The 25565-nt window shown below is 40.2% G+C and overlaps 1 protein-coding gene across 1 annotated transcript in view; it reads right to left on the bottom strand.

The window, feature by feature from the left end:
* Positions 1 to 25317, bottom strand: part of LOC117302457 (condensin complex subunit 1-like) — a 61618-nt gene extending 36301 nt beyond the window's left edge. The window contains exons 1-25 of the mRNA XM_033786412.1: positions 25236 to 25317; positions 23134 to 23351; positions 22279 to 22337; positions 21106 to 21284; positions 20440 to 20582; positions 19673 to 19794; positions 19023 to 19146; positions 18396 to 18543; positions 17809 to 17931; positions 17109 to 17318; positions 16650 to 16740; positions 16058 to 16199; positions 15717 to 15842; positions 15216 to 15301; positions 14165 to 14319; positions 13438 to 13691; positions 12961 to 13182; positions 12604 to 12736; positions 11952 to 12036; positions 11108 to 11305; positions 10204 to 10385; positions 9579 to 9696; positions 8559 to 8734; positions 7930 to 8033; positions 6786 to 6963 (exon numbers count right to left, since the gene is read on the bottom strand). Of these exons, the coding sequence (XP_033642303.1) occupies positions 6786 to 6963; positions 7930 to 8033; positions 8559 to 8734; positions 9579 to 9696; positions 10204 to 10385; positions 11108 to 11305; positions 11952 to 12036; positions 12604 to 12736; positions 12961 to 13182; positions 13438 to 13691; positions 14165 to 14319; positions 15216 to 15301; positions 15717 to 15842; positions 16058 to 16199; positions 16650 to 16740; positions 17109 to 17318; positions 17809 to 17931; positions 18396 to 18543; positions 19023 to 19146; positions 19673 to 19794; positions 20440 to 20582; positions 21106 to 21284; positions 22279 to 22337; positions 23134 to 23327 (3552 nt within the window). The 5' untranslated portion in view covers positions 23328 to 23351; positions 25236 to 25317. The remainder of the gene's footprint in view (positions 1 to 6785; positions 6964 to 7929; positions 8034 to 8558; positions 8735 to 9578; positions 9697 to 10203; positions 10386 to 11107; positions 11306 to 11951; positions 12037 to 12603; positions 12737 to 12960; positions 13183 to 13437; positions 13692 to 14164; positions 14320 to 15215; positions 15302 to 15716; positions 15843 to 16057; positions 16200 to 16649; positions 16741 to 17108; positions 17319 to 17808; positions 17932 to 18395; positions 18544 to 19022; positions 19147 to 19672; positions 19795 to 20439; positions 20583 to 21105; positions 21285 to 22278; positions 22338 to 23133; positions 23352 to 25235) is intronic.
* Positions 25318 to 25565: the final 248 nt, after the last annotated feature.

The following is a 25565-nucleotide window of genomic DNA, read 5'->3' as shown; positions in this document are numbered from 1 at the left end:
GTGTGGATCATTGTATTCTACTTTTAAAACATCTTTCTAATCATGCATTTTATAACAAACGGTTACAAACGCTTTTCAAAGACCAACTCGACCGATCCAAGGCAACGTGTTCCTTTCAATCGGACTAGAGGTGCCAGTTAGTACAAGTTGAATTGCAGTGATATTGGGATAAACGCGTTAAGTCTGCTTCAAAGGCAGAGTATGACTTTTAGTAATTGTCATGGACAAGTATCCTCACTTGGTTCATTTCCACACACGTATACATAAAATAACGAGCCTACATGTACTAGGAAAATGTGGGCTCAATTGGCCATTGAAGTTGCAATGATATAATGAAAGAAGAAAAACAAAAACTGTTGCGTCTAGAATTGTTGCGTTTTGGGATCCACATTTTGGGGGGGGGGTCAAAAATTACCCCCTTCTCTATAAAAACATCAAAGGGGGCTGTTTCTAAAAGTGTTAATTAATTCAACAATTCTGCAGTGATCTTTACCAAGAAAGTTTTTACGGTCATTAATATATTTGAGTAGAACAAATTCCCAAACGTATACTCCCTATACCGGCACCCCACCCCGATGAATACATGCACCGATGAGATTAATTGTAAATGATTTGTATTATTTGCTGTATGAGACCAGACCTTTTCATAGCACTGCAACATCTTATCTGCAGCCAGACAGTGCCACCTTGACCAAACCTTTCTCTTAGTAAAGATACATTTAAGTGGCTACGCTGCATTCGGTTTGAAACGTGGATTACACAATGCAAAAAAAAAAAAAAAGGATCCATGGCTTTTACAATATCCCACGCAACAATGGTTAAGTGGTCTTGCTGAAGGACACAGTATTTGTCAAGGCCGAACACACGCTCTGTTCGATCATAACAATAAATTGTACGATTACAACTTGGGTCTGGAGGTCCAGACTGCTTGACCTTAACATTCCACAAATATAATACAACAATTAAACAATACAAATTTACAAAATGCAACAACAAGAAATATAAAAGAAAAAAGAAAAAACGAGAAAAAAATGAAGTAGTAAACACTTCTTCTGATAGTGCCCTCTTATGAAGTAGTAAATATAAAAAATCATATATACAAAAAATAAGTTAAAAAAAAATAAAAAATGACTATGGTTTGTTTACTTGGATGTTATTGGAAAAAAAAATAAACAAATAAAAGATAACTGGTCCTATAATGTGGCATTCACTATCATTGCTTTCAAATGTAAACTATTTATAAGACAATTCAGTGTGGCAGGAGATTGTGTCACCCTGGATATTCTGTTCCCCCCCCCCAGATTGCAAACTGTGAGCTAAGACTGGGCTCCTGTCTTTATTCTTAAAGACAGGTCCCAGCTTCTCATATCCAGTGATTCCATTGGATACAATGACAATAAATGTATGGGGTCAAAGGTCAAAACACACACCGGTTTGCGCCGGTTTTGATGCCGGTCTCTGGCGTTATTCACGAGCCTCGAAGTGTGACGTCAGATGTTCAGGCTAACTGTGTACAAACTTCTTCTGATAGCGCCCTCTTGGGAATCCTCCTCCTCCTCCGGATCATGTTATTTTCCCTGGGGGACAGATGATCGGGGAGGACAGATTTCCACGGGACACTGGCCTTGTCCATTCCAGGGTTTACTTGGCGCCACACTAAAACCCACTGGCCTCGGGCTGCCCTCAAGTGTCCAAGCTAAACCTTCAAAAACCATTCAAACTTGAATGCGCCCGACTTTTTCTAAAAGAGGAACCTTCGGAAGCAGTGAGATACTCACGAGGGGACAGCGAATGAAGGGAAATGTTTTCCAAGATGTGCAAAATAAGAATAGAAAACCTTTGTTGTCCGTTGTCCAGAGAGGGTGAAATAGAAAATATATACACTTCTGGAGAGATACAAGTTAATGGTTTAATTTCTTTTTCTTCTGACATTTTGTCTCTTGGGAATGAGGCGATTCTCAGAAAAAATATAAGAAGAACCAGTTCTTGCTCTCATTTTTTACAGCAAAAATCCTATAAAAGAAACCAACGCTGTGAAGAAATTGACACAATTTGCTTTATGCACAGTACAGCGAACATGATGTAACAAAAGACTAAAAGAGGGATGTCATTTCGGTTCTGCCAACGTTTAATTTTGAGCTGCCCACTCACAGTGCGCACAGCACAACAAAAGAATCCTTCATCGTCAGTGCCAGTGTTATTGCAGAAAATCCATTTCACCTCCACATAAACTGTATTTAAGAACTAAAGCCAAGATGATGATTTTGGAGGACATTCATGGCAAAACAACATTAAGGACTCAACAAGGATTACAAGAATCATAAATGCACAACACAAATGAAAGCTACCTGACCAGTCATCGATGCGACACCAATTGGTTCTTCTTCTGCAACCCATTCTGGGAAACAGCTCACTTTGAAATGAGTTCAGATGACAATTTTTGTGGACATTCAGCAAAACAACAATGGGGACTCAACACAGGTCAACATGGAGAACCATAAATGCACAACACAAATAAACGCTACCTGACCAGTCATCGATGCCACATACACCAGGTTTTTTTCTTCTTCTGCAACCCATTCTGAGAAACAGCACTACTGCGAAACAACTCCATCTCAAATAGTCATTCTCAAGAGACACGTGTCTGCTGCGTGCCCAAAGATACTTTCCCGCCCATCATCCTAACACGGTTTATCACAAGGGGAACAAAGTTTCAATCAATCAACCGCAGAGACAGCAAGGGTCCATCGCGCCGATCTCTTGTGTCTACGTCCTACAGCCTCTCGCCAAACAGCATGAGGTTGCTACAACTCAATTGCTTGCTATGATCATAGAGTAAGGACAGAGATCTATGCTATGATTGAATGCCCATTGGTTAAACAATTATATCGGTTGAACCCTTTAGAATAAACAACAAAGAACCTCTTCGTGTGTTTTCTACAAACGGCACATCTGTGTTTTTTATATTAGATTTCTCGGTCGTTTTTACACGAGAGCCGACAAACTTGAAAGATCGTGATTCAGATTTGAAGCATTGTTCAACAATGTCCTGTGTAATCAATTGATTGGAATCTTTCGTTGTTGGACAACTCTGGGTGAAATTGTTTGTGAACCAACGATGTACATGTAATCTAATGAAGAACCGGTCCAAGCACAAACTGCACTGGTCAGATTTGTTTGTTATTAGATTTCTCGGTCGTTATAAACCAAATGTACCAATTTGAAGGCAGTGTGTAGTGTGTACCAGATTTGGAGAACACTCTACAGTCCACTAAAAAAGCCTCAAATCAATTTATCTGTTAGACAGAGCAATCAAACCAAAGTCTATTTAAGAAAACTGGGGGAAATGTAGTGTCTGACTTCTACTTGACGTTTTCTGAGTCCACCTTGAGGGAAACTCAAAATTAGAGTGAATTATTTACAAGAGGACTGCAAAATTAAACATACAACAGACAGTCATTTATAAGGTCTTTCTGGATAAATAAAGGGTACGACTTGCCGTTTGTCTCATTCTGCATTTCTCCAAGACAGAGGAAACTGAAATCTCGACCAAGACATTATAACGATGTATTCGTCTTCGTCCCACAGCAGTTTGGATGCTACCCTCAGGGAAATCAACTTGTAATTATTCTCAATGCTGAGGCTCTGAGTTTGCTTGGAACTGGAAAGCAACTTCCACAAAGGTATATCAAGGAAATATATATAAATTGATACCTTAGGGAAATTATACTTATTGTGCCAAATCTGGGTGCCGAACTTACACAAACGAGCACGATGGTTCCAATCCCAGAGTCATTTTAGAAATCTATAAACAGGGGAAGTTTGTGATTTGACTCAGTGTTAAGGAAACTCTTCGTTGGTGAAACGCAAAACTGACAACAGCTAGCTTCAGCCTGCACAGCAACACCTAGTCGTTTAACACAAGATGGAGATGTCAACTGTTTCGCCTCAAACTTCTGAGCCACAGAACAGTTTTAATTACACTGCTTTCTACGCGAGTATTTTCGTTGGCTCACTAGGAATGATTGGCAATGCGTTCGTCTGTCTGGTCATGCTACGATATCGAAGCGTCTTTATCTCAACGACCAATAAGCTTATCATCCATCAGTCGATCGTGGATTTTCTCGGCGCTTTCGTGTTCATTCTCCGACAACTGCTGGTGATTTCGCCGCCGGCGATCGTACCCGACAACGTCCTTGGCTCAGTCTACTGTAAGGTATGGTGGTCACCATTTTTGCAGTACAGTGTGTTTATCACGTCAAGTTACAACCTGGTCGCTATATCACTTGAGCGGTACTACGCAACGTGTCAACCGGTCAAGCATCGTAGCATGTTCTCCAACAATCGGCTCAAGATGGTCATTCTAATTGCCTGGCTGTGCGGCTCTCTACCCACTGCTCATAATTTTCCAATTTCACACCAAACTAACGGTGTGTGTGGTGTTTACTGGCCGAGCTCTGCCTTCAGAGCAGTCGTAGGTTTCCTCGTGTTCGTGAGGGACCTCGTTATTCCTCTGGCCATCATGGTGTTCGCCTACACTAAGATAATCCTGGAACTCCGCCGGCGTTCAAAAGCCAGAGACGATGACAACAATCAAGACGCCAGAAACATGTTATCCAGAGCGAACAAGAACGTCATCAAGACATTACTTGTCGTAGTCATTTTCTTCGCCGTCTGCTGGACACCGACCGAGATTTATTACATGGTTTTTAATCTCGGTTTGATTGAAGTTTTTGCGTTTAACGCTGCCCTTCCGTTATTCAGCACGGTCGTGGTGGTGAATCTGTGCATCAATCCATTCATCTACTGCTTCACCTATGAACGCTTTCAGAAACAGGCCAAGAAGATGATTTTTAGTGGACGACTACGCAACATCAACCGTGTGGACACAACTAGTGGATCAACAAGGCAAGAAGCAAGTGCACAACACACCATACAAGTGAGTGCTTCAATATCAGTAAACTGTCCTGTACTCAACCCGACAGAACCTTAAAATGTCAGGTATTGAATCTAATGCGGTACAAAATAAATTAACTTCTACAGCATATGCATAATTATACTCGTATTTAGGTACACTGCTTGAACAATAGGGTTAGGGTAAGGGTTGTTGTTCAACAGCTATTCGTACAAATCATACCTGCAGGAAGTCCAGGCTTGGTGGCTCTATAAACGGGACCTACTACTTGCCTCAACTCGCCGTCAACTCACTTGCGCTGTCAACTCGCCGTCAACTCCTCCAATATACATTTAAAATCCACAAAAGAAGCATAGAACTGTAAAGTATCAGCTCAAAGAGAATTCGCGAAAGTTTTAGGTCATATTTCGGAATAAAAATTTTTTTCTCGTGAAAAAATTATCTCGAAACAGCAAAACCGTCGGCCGCCATCTTGCTTTTTCACATTGATTAGTCTTGGTCCAAGATGTCAATGATTGGTACTTTTTTTCTATCAACACAAAGTCGTTTTTGTGAATGAATTTTTACCGAAAACCATGAGAAATATGTAGTTTAGCCCAGACTTCACACTTCCGTGTCCCATTTATAAATTTTTCATGTAAATTTAATGAGTTGATGGCACGAAAATGAGTTGACTGCGAGTTGACGGCAAGTAGTAGGACCGCTATAAACATATGATGTCACAGGCTACATGGCCAGTAGGCTTAACATTTACACGCAAATCGTTTCATATCACACACTCTCCACTTCTAATGGATGGCACAACTGGGAAACCCGCACAGTGGTTGTTAATCAGTTTCTAATATTAAAGTTATTCATAATAAATTGATAATATGCAGCTTTGCAGTGCCAATTTAAAAGCACACAAAATATCATTGTTATAGATTTTAGTAAGGGGGGGGGGGGAGGTTGGAAGCACTACACGATGATTATATCAACTTAGAAAACCTTTGAGTTTGTCTTATTAACTTTGTCTTTTCACTTTGAGGTAGGATTTACAATGTAATGAATCCTCCATTATACACAGACGAGTTCACACACAAAAAAAAGTGATTATTTTTTAAATTTTTTTTAAGTTCATTAATCATGAGCAATTAATTCAGGAGAATGTTCCTCTGGGGAAACTCTACTTATACGAAGAATAAAAATCAACATGACTAGCGCAAGAAGGCAGAGATTTCCCTCGGGAGACTAATCACTACAAAAGAAAAAATGCCTTCCAAATGGAACCAATCTCAACTGCAAAGTTTCGATCTGCAGCTCTCATCAGTCGAGCTACAACTTCAATAATTGCAGTGGTACAAAAAGCTGAACAAACAATGAACAGTGAATGTGTGTCACTGATAAAAAAGCTGTGTTCCCATTTGGTCTCCTTTTTATTATAAAGTACCGCGACAAAATTAACTCCAATGGGGATGCAGGGTAAACTGCCCTTCCTGTCAACTTACCGCGACCGTTATGTAAAACTCTAACAGGCTGAAAGAGGTTGAAAGAGGACACTGGGAAAGTACCGAGATAGTTCTTTACACACATCGGTGTATGGGTAAACCACAAATAATATTCTTTATGCCGGATGCAAACTTATCATCTTTTTCATTAAGGTACTTACTACTAGTTATGATTCAAACTGCCTCAATCTATCAGGCAATCTCAGTGGTCTAATTGATGAGACATCTGCACTAATGGCAAAGGTTGTGGGTTCGAACCCCATCTGGATAATATGTGATGGATTTTTAACATAGTATTAAAAAAAAGTTTCAGTCACGACAACATTTTAAGACACCTCTGCTAAGCATATTTTAGTGTCCATTATCATGTTTAGCGATCTTACCTTCTTAGACAGCTCAAAGAAGAAGAGTTTGGCCAGGGCAGCGATGCGTTCCTCCGGATCCACAATACACGAAGCCATCTCGCTGATCTGACCTTTGACCTTTACCATATCGTTCAAGATCAAATGGGTCAGAACCATGAGCGTGTTCTTGCGGACGTGCGAAGAGGAATCTCTCAGTCTGAAAAAAAAAAATTATAAGAAGTTTCAAAAATTAGAAACAAATTTGACAAGCTCAATTTCCAAATGTTTAATTGCAGGACTTGAACTTTGCTCTTGAAGGGGTATAGCAATTTTCCTCTTGTTAGGTGCACTTATGTGAGGAAAACTTAAAAATTGCATTGGAACTTTGCAAAGCGCACCACAGAAAAAGCAGAGTGAATCACAGCAATTACTGTGGGTTAATTCGCGGTCTGCACTTTTATTTCCCACACACATTAATTTTATATTAAATTTTACAAATGCGGGAATGGTTTCGCTTTACACTTTTGAACAGTGAATTGTTTAGACTGAACATGTCAGTCGTAGCCCTGCGTGAAATTGGCCCATGGATGGGTCAACACTTGTGTCCTTAAGCAAGACACTTAACCATTGCTTCGTCCTTCGGGCGGGACGTTAAGAAGTTGGTCCCGTGTGTTGTGTAACGCACGTAAAAGAACTCAGTGTACTTATCGAAAAGAGAAGGGGTTCGCCCCGGTGTTCCTGGCTGGATTGGCGGCATATTGCGCCACAGCACCTTGTAAACCATTACATAGTGCTATGTAAAAGGAGTAGATCTCATAATTCAAAAAACCTAGTCCCACATACCTTGCAGGAAATATTGTATGTTTCAGCGCTTTGAGACGCCCTTCGGTGTATAAAGCGCTATATAAGTATCGACTATTATTATTAATATTTCTGTCAGTTCACATGGATGCATTATAATAGATAACTGTTGTATATTATTTATAATGATTTGTAGCTTCACCTACTTTGTCTTGAAATAAATAGCGATAAGAGAAGAAAGTTTGAGTTTCATTTTGTTTTGAAGATTTTTTTTTATTACAACCAACACTTACAGGTATCATCAAGTAAAGAAATAATAAAAAAGAAATAAGAAAGCACTGAAATTATTCAATAAAATAAATATTAAATATAAATATAGTACCTTGCATATAAGTTGGGTGTCCACGGCTCAATCAGGTTGGGGAATCGGAAGGTGAGGTCTCCGAGAGCAATAATGAGGTTTGCTCGAATCACTGGTTGAGGAGCCTGAACAAAAATACAAAATAATAATAATAAGGTTTCCTTCCAAATAATAATAATAATAATAATAATAGTCGGTTTTTATACCGCACTTTTCACACCCAAATGGGTGTCTCAAAGCGCTTCCAACATCATTGCCCCTCACTGGGCCGTATAATACATTCCTTAAACCACCTTAGCTCCCTGGGCCCAATTTCATGGAGCTGCTTAAGCAAAAAAAGTGCTTAAGCATGAAAATAGCTTACTTATTTTACACTTATTACTGACCAAAAATTCATACCATATACATTGCTTTTGACTGGTATTCAACTGTTGTTTACTTAGTATAACAATTGAGTGGAGCCTTGGCCGGTAATCTGATTTTACTAAGCAAGGAATTTTTTGCTTAAGCAAAATTATGTGCTTAAGCAGCTCCATGAAATTGGGCCCTGGGGAGTATAGAGCTACACAGCTCATTCAATCACAAGGACCATCTCTGCCCATTTTACCCCTGGGTGGAAAGAAACAAAAGTGTCTTGCTCAGGAACATACCTTTTCCAGTATGGTAAAGAGCAGTTGAAGGTGAGCCTCACAGAAGTCGGAACTGACCAGCATGAACTTGGCCAGAGCCAGAGAGCTTGCTGCCCTCAGACCGGGCTCGTTGTATTTGACCGGGTTGCTGCAGACCATTACGAGTAGTGGACGAATGGCTGATAGGAGATTATGCCCTATATAGAATAGATTGAGTTGAGAGGGAGTTACAAAATTATCAGGAGTGATTAGCCTGTCGTATTTTACACAGTTATATAATAATAGCAAGTTCGTACATAGATCATTTCACAATAACTGTCTCAATGCGCTTATAATAGTGCCTGGTCATTGAGCCAATAACATCCCTATAATCTTTCTCAGCTCCCTGGGGAGTATACAACCCGGGCAACCGTAGCGCTCCAAAGGCTTTTTCATATACAATATCAACCTCTATCCCCACAGGTACCCATTTATACTCCTAGGTGAAGAGAAGCAATTATAGTAAAGTATCTTGCTCATGGACACATGTGTCACTACCAACACTCAGAGTGCTTAATACACATCAGTGTAAGTGTACAACAAAAACGAAAATATATTCTCTTAAAGCCATTGGACCCTTTCGGTAAACAGTATCGTCCAAGGCCCACACTTCGTTTATCACAACTTCTATATCAAATAACAAACCTGTGAAAATTTGGGCTTAATCGGTCATCGGAGTCGGGAGAAAATAACGGGAAAACCCAGCCTTGTATCCGTGCGTTTCGCCGTGTCATGACATGTGTTTAAAATAAATTTGTAACGAGAACTGTTTTACTGTTTTCTCAAAAAGGAAAGCATTTCATGGAATAATATTTCAAGAGAAGTATTTCACCACTACCTTCTGTAAACCCTGTAAGTTATTTGTAAATCTGTGAACTTTTTTTTTTTTTTCTGTACCGAAAGGGTCCAATGGCTTTAATATCCTGATGCAAAAAAAACATTAATAATGACAAATTTTTTTTAAACAAAAAACATTAAGAAAGTGATGACTTAAAATCTTACCAGTGACTAGTTCGGATTCACAGATCTTGCGAATGTATTCAGCTTCGGCATCCTCAACGGCAGCTCCTCCCAGCCCCATCTCATCCTCAATGGACGCCTGCTCGCCAGAAACACTCCCCTTGAGACGGAAACACAAATGAAAGAGTGACCCCTTTGTTTGAAGTGAGATAGTGTTTGAGAAATGAGTAAAGCAAGTCACATTTTTTGAGACATTGGTTAACTAATTTCACAAAAACTACAGCACACAGCAAGTAATATTTTAAGGCAAACATTCTACCATCGTTATATTCAAACAGTGTAAGTTTAATGTAAATCGGTGGACATTGTGTTTTGTGTCAAACAAAAAGTACACGACCCTTTAAAGGTACTGGACACCTTTGGTAATTGTCAAAGCTGAGGTCTCAAATTCAATTCAAAAATTTAAGTGAGAAATTACTTCTTTCTCAAAAACTACGTTACTTCAGAGGAAGCCGTTTCTCACAATGTGTTATACTATCAACAGCTCTCCATTGGTTGTTACCAAGTGAGCTTTTATGCTAACAATTATTTTGAGTAATTACCAATAGTGTCCAGTGCCTTTAAGCAGCTCTATGAAATTGGGCCCAGATTTTCTCTCTTGTCATACCTTAGCAGCATCCTTGGGATCTTTCTTCTCCTTCTCCTTATCCTGAATATTGTGTCTCCGTTTCATCTCTCCCGAGACCATCACGTCGAGATGAACCAGCTGGGCCAAGGCCACATGGCCGGAGAAGGCTAAGAAACGAGACAGGACACCGGCTGGGCAGCTGGTACTCGCTGACGATTCCCCTGTGGAAAAAAAAAAAACATCACGAAACTTATAAGTCTTATAATAAGCAGTGTTTATAATAACGCCATTCCAAAGGAGGCATTATCATAGTGCTTTACAAAATGAAATTATCCCGAAAAAGTTTACACACAAAGTTGTGAAAATAAACAAAGCAAATCAACAATAAATAAACATAAACAAAGTAATCTGACCTAAATGTTATTCTTTTGGAATATTATGAGAAAAAGACTTTTAACGCCACAATCTTAACGCCACTAGAAGATATTTAATCAAGTTTTACTAAATTTGTTGTTAGCACATCATGAACATTTTTAGAAATCTCAAACCTGCAAAAAATAGTTAATGGCTTGACGTTTTGACCATAAGCAGAGTCTTTCTTGAATTAGCCTTCGAGAAAGACTCTGCTAGGGTCGGAAATATCAGGCCATTAACTTTTGTTTTGCATTTATACTATCTATAGGTCAATTTGGTTGGTAAGCAGGTTTTGCAACAGCTTATTCTCAACTCTGAAAAATAGTTAGAATAGCTTTTACAAAAAAAAGAAAAAAAAATTATGAATGATTTCCCCAACGGCTTATTCTCAATTTATTAGAAACATATTAAAGAAAGCTTTATAATTTTTTTTTTTTTTGTAAATAGCATGATAAATGATTTTCAACTTCAACAACAATCTTAAAATGACCAAGACGACTGACTTCAACGCAAGGGAGGTTTACGATACCTTCCTGCTCAGGTTGTGTTTCACCATCCTCCCCACCCTGCGTCGTTTCATCACTCTGTCCAGCCTTAATAATCGCAGCTGCTAATTTCTTCACGATGTCTCCGCAGACAGTATCCGGGTGCTCGGCCAGCCGGTAGATGGTGTTAACTGCTTGCTCGGCCAGCGGTAACCAGTGCACTTTCTCCAAATCACTCACTCCTAGAAACCAAAACATTGATGTGTTTATTTACAGCAATGGCAGAGGTACCGCGTTTGCATTTTGCAATCAAGAAGATTTTGTACAACAACCAGGGAGATATTTAGAATTCCATTCAACATTACAGGGAAAGAAGATTCAATTTTAAGGCAGACGTTTGTCGCCTAAATGCACATTACCCAGCTAAGCCTGAGCCCTATTTAATAAAAACTAACTAAGCACAACAAAATGTTGCTTACCAGAATAAGGTTACCAGCCAATTTGTCATTCCACATGTACAATCTGTGACTAGCACCCTGCTCATTCCTGCTTAGCAAACAATTGTTAAGCAATACTTGGTGCTTTATGAAATTGGGCCCTTGATCATACTTCCCATAAATGCTTTGTGCGAAACGAAATTGACGTCACAGCTCTGTTGTCCAGGAGTACTCTTTTGAATTTTTTTTTGTTGGTGAACTTGTGACGTCAAAAATCATATCGCATCTGCATTTGGACCGCGCTTAAGACACAGGGGCATCTTACTCCCAAAGTGGCACAGCCAAGATTTATTGTCAGTGATGACGAAAGGTGAATTGGGTTAAGCGGGCAGTTATTAACTTGGTTGGTAGGGGAGGGGGGTGTTGGTGTTGGGTAGAGATTAAAATTTACCTGTTATCAAGATGGTGGAGAGACGAGTGAAGATCTGATGGTCGGCTGGGAAACGGAATGGTTCCTCTCCATCAAGAACCTTGGGCTGTGGAGGTTTTAAAAGAAATATCCCAATTAATATAATCACAAACAATGTCCTTCCAGTTTTGATTTGGGTACATAGACAGTAATGAACGGGAAGAAATTAGATTGCAGAACCATGAAAATGGTTTGTTTGAGCCCAATCTCATGGCTCTGCTTATTGCAAAATTCTGGCCTTTCAAGCTTACAGAGCAAGTGCCAAACTTCGGCGCTAGCTGTGTAAGCCTAGTAAGCCTGTATATACCTAGTAATGTGGAGTATGGACATGCACAAGTGTGCTAAATCTGTGAAATACGCCTGGCAACAGAGCGAAATTCCCTGCTTCCGCAAGCGACGATCCTTTGCTTACGCTTAGCAGATCCATGTTATAGGTCTCTGGGCCCAATTTCATAAAGCCTGTAAGCACAAAAACCTACTAAGCACAGGAAAATCTTGCCAAGCAAAAACAGGTTACCAGCCAACATTCCATAAAGTTTACACTGTTGCGGCTGGTGCCCCACTCATTTCGTGCTCAGCAGAGAAACTTGTCAAGCACTATTTTTGGGCCCTGGTCTAAGCTGTACGTACTAACCTTGCCAGCTTTGACCGTCTTGAGTAACGCCAGGCAGGTGTCTCTGGCTAAGATGAAATCTCTCTGTCCTCTCTCACCGAGACCCTCTGATACTAACAGGTCAATGTTGGAGCGTACAATGCTCATGTCAGCCCTGGGGAAATGATTGCGGATAGAATCGTTATAGATTTGTAGGAGCAACGAGACGAGGGAATATGCAACAATCAATGCAAATTCATGATGAATGCGGCTAACTTTCTTGCTCAACTGTGAAAAATGCTTACACCGTAGCAAGTTTTTCTGCTTCAGTAAGCACTACAACTTGCTTATTGTTAACCAGCTCTATAAAGTTGGCCCGTGACACGACTCCAGACTTACCCAGCGGTCATTCCAAGGATGACCAGCGCCGCCTTGCTCTCCTCCTCCGTAGTGTTGGAGTGCTTCTTGGTGAAGTGCTCCCACAGTATCTGGATGGCCTGGGGGGGTACGTCGTCGCTCTTCATAAACTCCCCAAGGAGCTCTTCTAAAGAGGTCAGCTCGCCGAGGCGAGCACCGAAGGTCAGATTCATCAGACTCTTGACGATGGTCAGAGAACGAGATCTGGGGAGTAGAACAGGGGTGGGATTTTAATGGATTGATGAAAATTTGACAAGTCCCTGAAGAAGAAGCCCCCTCCCCCCCCACCCCCACAAAAAAAAGTATCTAGGGGAGAAAACAAAATAATAATAATAACAATTAAAAATCAGCCTGATCATCAAAAAAGCGGACAGTTCACAGGCCTGTATAAAAGGCTTCTGAAAAGCTATTTGCAAGTGTGGCGTGAGGTGGTTAAGGGGTGATGGGTTAAGGACGTACCTCTGGGTGCCTCCTTGGGGGTTGAGATACAGCCTCTTATACGCAGCAACCACCGCATCCTTCACCCCTTGCTCCTTGGACCAAACCAGCACCATCATACGACGGATCCCCTCCAGCGCGCTGATCACTCCAAACTCGTGAGCTCTGACGAAGAACTCAATGGCCTCTAGGACGTCGCTGTTGATCTTGGAGCTCAGGAGCTCGCAGAGGATGGGGACGGCTTGTTGGATTTGGGCGGCGAAGGTGACACAGTCCTGGTGAGGTTAAAATGAAAAGCATGAAGAGTTAAAGCCCTGGACACTATTGGTAATTACTCAAAATAATTGTCAACATAAAAACTTACTTGGTAACGAGCAATGGAGCTGTTGATAGTCTAAAACATTGTGAGAAACGGCTCTCTCTGAAGTAACCTGGCTTTTGGGAAAGAGGTAATTTCTCATTCAAATAATAACAGACTTCAGCTGAAGCCTTTTATTATGCATCAGAAAGCACACAAAGTAATGAAACAAGGTTGTTCTTTCTTTCATTATTCTCTTGCAAATGCGATGAGCAATTTAGCCCAAAATTTCCACAGGTTTGTTATTGTATGCATATGTCGGGATACACCAAGTGAGAATACTGGTCTTTGACAATTACCAAAAGTGTCCAATGCCTTTAAAATGAAATAAAACGATTAAATAACATTCTTTTGATTCACCGGTAGCAGGGCTTTAATAACCACAGTTACCTGGAGGTATTTGACAAGAACTTGTTGCTTAGTCAACTCGTTAACAACAGACTCTACACCATCCCCTTCGGCAGCCTCCCCAGTGAGCTCGTTGACGTCTTGAAGGTTCAGCACCTCCTCTGAGTCAGAATCCAGAGGCTCTTGTTGCTTCTCACCTAAAGAAAGTCAAAAGGTGTGTCATTTTGAAGAACCTGGTTTGAATCCCACCAGGGGCACTATGTAGATTGGGCTTTCAGTCACAAAATTGAATGCGTGGGTTTTCTCTGGAATAATTTCCCTGGGGTTTTCCTCCAACATCGCAAACTAAAATTGCTTCATCATCCTTCTCTTCTCGTTTGGCTCTAATAAGAACATTGAGATCCAAATCCAGAAGAATGAAACAACAAAATTTCTTTCAATTGTACCTATTTATTGCTTTATGCTTACACACACATTTAAATCTTTCGGTGCTAAGGGTTTACAAGATCGGTCTATTTAATGTACTCAAAAAGTGTCATCAGTTATCGATACGACCATATCATGCATGTTATTACGAGAGGGATTTTTTACAAAAAAAAATACTATTGACTTTGGGATGTACCAAGGCAACACAAATCAGCAAGACACTTTTTTTTTTGAGAAGGATTTATTTATCTTTATTATTATTTTTTTAATAGATAGAAATTTGCATCGGGATAAAGAATATTTAAAAAAAATAAAATAAAAAAATATAGGATTTGAACTGAATCTAGCTACCGGGCAATCTCGGTGGTCAAGTTGGTAAAAAAAAACTGCTCTAGAATTGCAAAGGTCCTGGGTTCGAATCCCACCCGAGTAATATGCCTGTGTTTTTTTTTTTGCAGAGCTTGGGAAAGTACTGAGTGTAGGCCTACAGTGCTAACACACATCAGTGTATATGGGTAAAACAAAAAACAAACAAAAACATTTCGAAAAAGAAGAAAAAGCTGGGCATTTTGGGTTCAAACGCCCCCCAAAACTGGCACTGCAAGAATCGAGTTTAAACTACTGCGTAGGAACCCGTATGAACTTCGAAGCATAAAACACATCTTACCTAGGTAAACAGCTTTGAGAGTAGCAAGAAGCTGTGCCTGGGTGACTTGGGCTTCATCTTCGTCCTCCTCCTCACCATCAAGAGGGCTAGAGAATTGAAGGTAGAAACAAAGATAACAAAACAGCAAGCCTGGGTAGGTGGGAAATACCATCTTGATGCACAGACAGGGTTTGCCCTGAACTTTTAAGGTGACAAGCCCAGGCTTAGAGTTTCATCTTTGAGAGGGCAATGGCATTTTTAATTTGCAAAGGGCACTTCCATTGAAGAATGAAAATACCATAATCTGGAAATACTGTTTGATGCAAAGACAGGGTTTGCTCTAACTTTTAAAGTGACTAGCCCAGGCTTGGAATTTCATCTTTGAGATGGGAGGGCCATTTTCATTTTCCAAAGGGCACAGAATTTTGACTGGTCCTCAGAACGCTGATAGAGCACCCTTGCAGAAATTGTTCAGCAGAAAGAAGTGATATCTCTATTACAATCGGCAACATTTAGTTATACCTAAAGACGGGAGTTGGTTCAATGAAGAGCTTGTAGTCGGGCCAGGAACTTCTTGCAGATCGGAGAAGACGTAGAGCCTGGCGATGCTGAGATTTATCCAGTAGCTCACGAATGGTTGAATTAATGCTAAGAAAAAGAAAGAAAATTTAAATTTCAACTTGTTTCAACAAGTGTTTAGGGGCAATGACCAGGCGTATGAAATCAATTGAAATATCAGGCCTGCATAGATATGCAAGTCAGAAATGCAAGTATTTCATTTGTTCATCATAAAGACTTGCATAATTTATGATGGCTTAATTTGCATACGATTTGCATATTCTTTGCATAAACTCTTTACGTACCTTTCCACAGTTGCATCTTCGGGTATTTCTTGGCAGTCCTCCTCCTCATCGTCCTCTGCATCTTCCTCAAGATGCTCCTTGACGATGGTAGTCAACTCTGGCTCCATTGCTTGCCACATCTCTTCCGTCTTACCGTGTACATCTTCCAAAAAAATAATAATAATTGAGTTCACATTCTTGAAATTGAGAGCAAACTTCATAGATACTTTCGTCGTTTGATTGTAAAAATGAAAGGATTACACAAATTATGATTGGTTAATTTGCATATACTTTGCATATAAAGAACTCTGCAAACTTTTCCACAGTTGCATCTTCAGGTAAGATTTTTTTCCTTCAAAAGAAAAAAGTAAGACTTTCACAAGTTTGTAAGGGTTTTTTTGCATCTTGCATAAAAACTTTTCCACATCTCCAAGTTCAGGTACAATTCAGAACAATTTTGTGGGTCCTTGATATAGACCCTTGCATAAAACTTTTCACTCCCAAAACGTGTCCTCACTGTGGCCAAAGGAGGCAAACCAATCTGTTCTCGGTGCATAAAACATGACCGCGTGACCACAGTGTCCATGTAGCAAGGGGGGTCTATTCTTATTACCTCTTGATATATCAAGTGGCTCGTCAGGCATCATGGCTTTCAGTTTCTCCTTCTCTTTTTCAAGAGTGGCTTCCAGCTCATTCACAGGTAGCTGCATATTTATATGGATAGAAAATGGATAAGAAAATGTTCAGAACACACTGATCGAAACGTCAAGCAGAAACTGACTCTTCTCAGAGCTACTCACAAACAAAACGAAAAGATGTTTACATGGTGGCACCGCAAACCTTTTTTTACTTAGGAAAAGAATAACACACAAGGGCTCACTTTCATAAAGCCTGTAAGCACAAAAACTTGCTTAGCACATAGCAATATTACTTGGCAGAAACTGGTTACCAGCCAAAAATCCAGGAATTTTACATTGTTGTGACTGGTGCCCCACACATTTCTTTGCTTAGCATTTCTTAAGCGGTATTTTCTGCTTGATAGCTTTATGTTAATGGACCCAGGTTGACTTACCTTAGCAGCAAAAGGGTTGCTTGTTAGAAACTCAGAGAGCAGCTGCACAGCGTTCTTACGGACGATGCTCGACTTGTCCTGGAGACGACCGAGCGTCAGTGACATCACGCTGCGTTGTCTTGGCAACGGAATGGCTTTCTCTCGGCAGAGATGTAGCCAGACCTGAAGGACGCGGCTACGACTGAAGGCGTTGATGTCGTGGATGTGGTCCTGTTTAAGAAGGGTTAGCGGAAATGATAAGTTCATAATTGATGAGCTGCAGTCTCGTTCGATCCATTATACAGCGATGATGGTGAATCTTATGAAGCGCTTTATCAAAAATCCCACTATTTTTTCATGCAGTGTATGTGGAGCTCATTTTGAAGAATAAAACCTTATTCCTGTATCAGGTGAATTTCATTTTCAAAAGGGCAAGGCCATTTTCATTTTACAAAGGGCAATTTACATTGGAAAATCTTCAAGCCAATGGGACACTTTTGAAGGGGCACCGAGGCCAAGTCCATGGCCTCCGAGGCATGCATGAAATTCCAGGACTGCTATATAAACAATGAAATTGTTCACAAGGTGCTGTGGCGCAATACTATGTCGATCAGACCAGGAACTCCGGGAAAATATAGACTCAGTCATTTTTCACCTGAAGAAACTAATTTGTTCGTGTTTTATTAGATATTATTTGTAATCTTTGCGAGGATGCAAATACCTCAAGTTTATCCAGAAGTTGGTCTCTGGTGTTCTTTGCTTTTTTGTCGAGGCCATCTTTACTCAAGACCTGGATGACGATCTCCCCTAGGACACCAAGAACACCGTTGCGCATGGTGTAAGACTGCAAAGAGTAAATGTAAAATAAAAGAAGATGAAACATTGATATAGAAAATAATGTACCGAGAGCCACTAAAGCACTTATAAAACACTGTATGAAAAACTCATTTAAGTCTTACGTGAAAAACTACCCAGAATGTATACGGAAAAAAAATTACTCGTATGGAAAACTTAAAGATATGAACAGCTCACTTATAGGAAACAAAGTTGTACGAAGAAAAAAACTAGACAAATGGGAACCAAATCACTTTGCACAGACATAATATTCGAACAATGGCAATAAAAATCCTTGCATTATTGTTTTTTGCTGTGGGATTGGCAAGCACCGATATAGGCAACAGTTAAATGGATTGCCTTTCTTTAGTTTTCACCTTGATTTCTGCCAAGGAAAGGGTGGGTGCTTGGGACATGGAGGATGGGTGGTTGAGTGGGAGGGGGGGGGAGGTTATGGGTTGGTCTGATTCCTACCTCTCCATCAAGATGACACAGCAACAGACTGATGCTAGGCAGCATCAGACTAGGAATCTTCTCCGACAACTCAACGAGGAAAGCTGCGTAGGATCGGGTACCGCTGTTATCACGCGCAAGGTCGTACGGGTCCAGACTACCAAGTTCCCTGCGGTCAAAGGTGAAAATAATATCATGAGACTCTGATCAGAAATGAGACTACCAGGCCCTCTTTCATAAGCAGTAAATTCTGTTGAGCAAGTTTCTTGGCTTACCAAGAAATGATCGGGGTACCAGTTGCAGCAGTGGTAACTGTATGGTGCTTTTAGTGCTTACAAGCTTTATGACATTGGGCCCACTTGGATTACCAGATGGTAATTTTTGTCAACTTTCAAATATTGGTGTACAGGCATTAATTTAACCCACAGCACCCAAGACAATTGCCATGGTGTCCTATGCTTTTGCTGTGGTGCTCTTTGCAAAGTTTTTCAGACACGCTTCCCCCATAGATGTGCCCCTTACCAAAAGAAAATTGCTGTGCGCCTCCAAGAGACACAGGTCTGTTTGATGTCTGACAAATCACACAATCACACACGTTGACAAAGTGAACACACAACGACCGACTGATTTGACATTTTCGTTTCTTACCTCATGATTTCACTGACGATATTCTTGGCCCCGAACTGAGCGACGATTGTTTGCACTCCCTGCGCCATGGGGCTGACAAGATGCTCAAAGTGCTGCAGAAGCTGGATTATCTTAAGACTTGCTCCTACAGGCAAAAGAGCAACACCAATATTTAAGTTCAGGGCTTCGAAAACTACGTCACTTCAGAGGGAGCAGTTTCTAACAATGTTTTATACTAATAACCTCTCCCCATTACTCTTTACCAAGTAAGTTTTTATGCGTATAATTATTTTGAGTAATTACCAATAGTGTCCACTGCCTTTAACCGGGAAATGGATTTGCAAGATAATCAGGCATGGTACTTGGTCCTTGGAAAGGAAGTATGAAAATGTTATCGAGTACAAGGGCTGAGCTACAGGTACACATGCTGTAGGCTCTAGAAAACTTGTGAGGCCCCATAAAGAAAATTTCTTATTTTTCCCAAGAGCTAAAGAATCAGGAAACAGACTAAAGAAGGAAGAGTATAATTTTTCCCGTATCTGCAATTTTTTCTTTTTTTTAAATTCATGTTAGCGGCCTCATGCTTTGACTTAATTTTAACGGCCTCACGTTTCGACACTAGCAGAGTCTTTCTCGTCGGTTCCTCTGTTTTCATAGAACTTTTTACTCACCCAATGTATGGTTGTATCTCTTAATGAGCAGACCAAGCAGACTGAACAACGCTTCTTTGGTTCCCGCGTTCCTCCCAACCAAGGGATTCTCCAGCAGTTTATAGCAGCAGCAGCTTACGAGGCTGTGAGAATCAATCAAAAACCATCTCATTACCAACAGGGACATTGAAAAGCTACAATCCCAGCCAAAATTGTTTGGGCCGCCCATTCGCAGTGTTACAAAAATGATTCTCTTCCCCGTCTCCCGTCTCAATGTTGATTGGAACGAAGAAGACTGCGCAATGAGAGCCAACATTGAAAGGGGGCACCGGGGCCCAATGAGATATGGACGGGATTGTAGGTGCAGGTGTCCAAGGAAATTCTGTCCCCAGGAGTTTCTATCCCCATATGGGAATTTAACGTGGGATGAAGGAGGATGTTTCAAAAGTAGTTTGTACCTGGTTCGTCGTGGGGGGGGGGGGGGGGACACAGACTCTTCTGCAACACAGGCATGCATCATTTCAGCTGATCAGGAATTAGATTTGATGAGAACTCTCTCTTTGTCATAATGTGTAACATGATTTGTAATGGTTTAATATTCTAACAGAACATTGTCATGCGACCTTTGAACAGCATCGTCTGGAATTGGCGCGTTATAAATTAAAATAATTATCAGGGCCCACATTTCATAGTTCTGCTCACTGCCAAGCCCTGTTCAGTTATTTAATTTTAACACAAATTTAAATGCTTTCGCACCAACAGCAGGAAACAATGAGGAACACACTTACTTGACAAACTCTTCCTCCACGATGGGCGGGTCCCACAGTCTCCAGACCTCTAACTGGAGAAGATGTAACATTCCTTGTAAGAAACGCTCCTTCTCAGCTTCCCAATCCCATCCAGCTGCCGTCTTCTTACTCTTGGTTCGACCCTGGATGCAAAGGAAGATGTGGGTCTTTAAAAACTTTCAATAAGTAACAAGAACCACATAAAAAAAAAGATATTTGTCGAACTTGAGAGTCACTCTTTGATATTAGTACACAGTTACGTATTTTAGTTCAAATGAAAAAATAAAATACTGGCCTCACACTAAAATAACCAGTCTCAAATCTGCGGGTTCAGTGTAAAAATCAAACCCTGCATTTTGGCCTCACGCTTTGAGAAGGAACAAGAAACCCATCGGGGCCTATTTTCATAAATCTGCTAAGCAGAAAATACCAGTTGACAAATTTCTTTGCTAAGCAAACATCGTGCGAGGCACCAGTCATAACTATGCAAACTTAATGCAATTTTGGCTGTTAACCTGTTTCTGCTAAGCAGAAATGAGTAGGGTACCAGTCACTAACAGATGTGGGATGGTGGTTTGGCTGGTAATCTTATTCTGGTAAGCATAATTTTGTTGTGCAAGCTACCTTTTGTGCTTAAGCACTTCTATGAAACTGGCAACTACTCACCCGCCCTCCTCTGACCGTCGTATCGATGGACGGCTTGCATGCATCTGCTTCAAACGCCTCGACCGTCTGACAGAGAAGGTAAGATACCATCTTGAGGGTGTTGAGGTGCTGCTTAGCATCGGCTTGTCCCTCAGGGTCATCCAGGAGAGACGAGAGATTGGTCGTCAATTGCTGTTGAGCTGATGGCATTAATTAAACATAGAAACTAAATTACCTGAACTCTAACCAACTGAAAAGAACATAATCTACACAGCAACTAGATTTACACATGGTTACTCACCATGCAATGCCTCACTCGAACCCATCAAAATCCATAAGCTAGTTTTGTTTGATTCTGTTGGGACTGTTGAATGCGCCACTAACATTAAATGCTTCACAAGGGATCACCATGAAACCAGAGTTCTAAAGTTTGAATGGGTTGTGTTGGATTCTGCTACAGTTAGAGTGAGGAAGGATCCAGTAATGTAGGTTAATTCCAGCCACCTACATTGTTATTTGACACAAGTTTGGGGGCTTGAGAATTTAACAGGTTAACTGCCTGACCATATATAATATCCACTGTGTTTTGAAAAAACATCCACCATGCCAGCCTGCAACAATAATATGTGGTGAATGCTGCACACACAGATGTGCACCATACACGAACCATGTGGCTGAATCGTTTAAAACGATTTGTCAATTTACCTGAATTTACAGTAAGAGGATTATATTAAAGGGAAGGTACACGTTTGGTAATTGTCAAAGACCAGTCTTCTCACTTGGTGTATCCGTTCATAACCATAAAATAACAAGCCTGTGAAAACTTGGGCTCAATTGGTCATCGAAGTTGCGAGAAAAATGATGAAAGAAAAAACACCCTTGTTGGACGAATTTATGTGCTTTCAGAAAGAGTAAAATACTTCTAGCTAGAAGTCTTTTTATTATTTTAGTGAGAAATTACCTCTTTCTAAAAAACTACGTTACTTCAGAGGGAGTCGTTTCCCACAATGTTTTATACTATCAACAGCTCTCCAATGCTCGTTACCAAATCAGTTTTTAAGTTAATATTTGTTTTGAGTAATTACCAAAGGTGTACCTTCCCTTTGAAGTCATCTACACCCAAACAAAAGTGAGGAATAACAGAAAAACACCTGTTGAGGAATGGGGAGAATGCAATTCAAAAATTTGTAGTACCTTTCAATAACAGTTCCCATGCGTCTTCTTTCGTCTCCTGTTTTACTTCGTTAAAATGTCTGCGACAAAACAAAGGTGTAAGGTAAGGTGAGAGTTGGACAACTGCTCATTGTAGCAAAACAATCTGACGAAAGTACAACCTCGATTTTTGGTCTTTGTAAAGGGCAGCCTTTCTAGGAAACGTAAATTTCTACTTGAGCATTTCAAAGACACTAACACTAACAGACCAAGGCAATGAGCAGGGCCCAATTTCAAAGCGCTGCTTAGCGGCCGATTTTGTGCTTACTGTTCAAATGCCATTTCATAGTGCTCCTATTCCATAAGCACACGAAAAGGCATGCCAGTCTTCCGGTGCTTGCCGAACGAAAACAAATGACATCACAATGCAAATACATGGTAAGCGCGCAATATGGCCAGCAAACTGTTCTGCTACCCTGTGAAATATGCTTGCACCTTAGTAAATTTTCTGCTAAAGTAAGCACACAAATTTGCTTACCAGTAAGCAGAACTATGAAATTGGGACTTGGGGGCATGGCGGCAATTGTGTCAACTAACTAGAACTGTCACAGATTATCACGTTGAGACCAACCCAAGACCTGACTCCGCGGTAGTACAGTTAATAACAATCCTACAAGCTCAAGTAGTAGTCCCAGCCTATTTCTTTACCATCCGCCCAGGTAATAGTTAATTAGCAGGACAGTTCTTTTCAGAACTGAGAAGTCTCCCGAACACCCAAACAATCTACACCCGAATTAAGCAAGACAGTTCTCTAAGAACAAACTCTACCTGGCAAGTAGATACACACATGGTGTTACCGCAAACCAAATATATATATCACAGATTGCCAATAGTTACCTGAGTAAACTATAGAAACCATCAAAATGGTCTAGGATCATTGAGGGGCCCTCTGTCCGCAGTGCAGTCTTACACCCATAGACCCTGTCGGGTACCTGTCTAGCGGGGTAAACCTCTTCCACCACATACTGGTTGGTACCTCTGCTCTGAAGAAGGTCCTTGTGACTCAACGGCAGAACAAACTCAAAACTCATTGCGGACGCTGTTGGTGTGTGACACTGCAAGAATAAGAGTAAGAAATACAGTCTGTCTCCTTTATAAAAGTAACACTAACTTGTTAATAGCCTGCAAATACAACTACAAGTGCAAGTGCCGAAAGAGGGAGGGTGCTGACTTTCGGCAGTGCTAATATTTTCACATCTATCTATCTATCTTGAATGAGGTTGCGTTCATGGTTTCACGTGTGTGCCCAGCTGCAGTGCAGTAATCTTTATTTATGAACTCAGCACTTGTAAGGAAGAAGAAGAATCTGCACGTGGGCGATATCGATTTATTTTATTCACGATATACCGCCGACAATATATCGCGATATTCGATATAATCGCGATTAATTAAAGTTGACATCATCAGTCTTCAAACTCCCAGTGAAAGTTGTATAACTTGTAGAAGAGACAGTCATAGCATAAGAGAGGTGTTCTAATGACCTATTCTTCTTGTTTTTACTCCAAACCTCTAGGGTGCAAGATGTCTCAGCTAGGAATACATCGCGATATTGCGATACTTAATCGATATCGCGACGCGATATATCAATATTTCGATTAAAGCCAAATCGAACCGATATCGAAATCATTTCCAAATTAGTATCGCGATATTCGATAATATCGTGATATCGCCCAAGCTTACGTGACTGGACAGATGTTTTATTCATAATTCTCTCGTCATTAGTCAATTGCCAAAATGAATGGTTCAGAAGGACTAACTGAGGGACATAGGCCCAAAAAAACAATTTGAGCAATTGTTTATCCTTTATAAATTTAGACACTTTATCATGAAGTACCAATTATCTTATAAACTTATTACTTTACTTTATTGACTAGTCTGTCGCCCAAAATACGCGCATAGTACTAGTAGTCTTTCGCGCAAGTTGAAAACCGAGCTGCGGGAGCTTGAGCAACTGCGCGCAATCACCGGTGAAAGCATTTTACTTGGGTATTGGACAAGCAAGTCTTTAAACTTGACCCAGTTTCTACTTTGTGGAAAACAAACGTATTGAGGGCGCCCTCCTAAATTGCTAAATTTGCTCTCTATTTTTATATTACTTTTTTTTTTTAAGGTTCCTGGCTTTATTTGGACGCCACAAACTGATTCCTTTTGTTTGGAGAGAAAAATTATTAATTTTGATGTCAGTCTGTTTTTTACATAAAACATTTACATTAATATATTTCAAATGACAGAACACAAATTTCAGAATTATGTGAGTGTTTCATCTAATTAAAAAAAACTTTTGTTTGACAAAGTCGAAAAAAAGACATGTCCAGCGGAAATTTGTCCGGTCACGGGTCAGGAAAAAATCTAAAAATTTATTTTAATATAATACGGAAAATTCCAGGATAACTTTCCGTATGGCACCACCACTTTTTCACTAATTTTTACAATTTGAAAAAAAAGGATAGGCCTATCTATCCTATCTCAACCTCATTCAATTTTCATTGAGGAGATCGAATGCAAAAGTGGTGGCGCCATACGATACAGAAACTTTTCCTAATTCCGCAACCGTAGTAGTAGTAGTTACACTGACTGAGGTTTGTGTTTTAGGAGGTTATGAATTACCTATGCATTTGATTAAATTTTAAAGTTGTTGACAGATAAAGTGTATTTTTTTTATACCGCCGTCCGTCAAGGAGAATCCAACCTCGTCCCCATGGTTTACTTTATTTCCAACACGTTTGACGGTCAACCTCCTACTGCTCGACAAACCCTGGGGATGAGGTTGGGGAGAACCGCGATAAAAATAACATGTCACAAAAGCGTTGAAAAATTGTTTAAAAAGCTGTCTCTTTGGTTCAGCTTCACAAGAATGACATTCTCATTAGTATCCTGAAAATGTATCACTTTAACTTTCCATTATTTGTATTCCCAATAAATTACTCAGTAATACTCACATATTAACCGATAAAAAGGAAGTGCCGAAAATCTGAGCTTGATAATTCGCCGTCCAAATTGTTTTATTTATTTATTTTCTACATACATCCAAAATGGCCGCTCAATCTGCCGCCGTTTGATTGACCAATGAAAATCGCGCTTATAAAAGACGATGGCGCTGCTATTCTTTGTTTTGAACTATTTTGAATCCAAACTTAGGAAACAAAGGTTTGGTGTTTTGTGTGCATAATTTATACTAAATCTCCGAATAAGAATTATCATAAATAATATACCTCAACATGTCTCACTAAATACTACTTTGCAAAAAAAATAACGTTTTAGTAAAAATA

The sequence above is a fragment of the Asterias rubens genome, chromosome 18 (genome assembly GCF_902459465.1).
Source record: "Asterias rubens chromosome 18, eAstRub1.3, whole genome shotgun sequence".
Classification (NCBI taxonomy): Eukaryota; Metazoa; Echinodermata; class Asteroidea; order Forcipulatida; family Asteriidae; genus Asterias; species Asterias rubens.
Note: the sequence above shows the minus strand (reverse complement) of the source record. Positions and strands in the feature narration are given on the sequence as shown.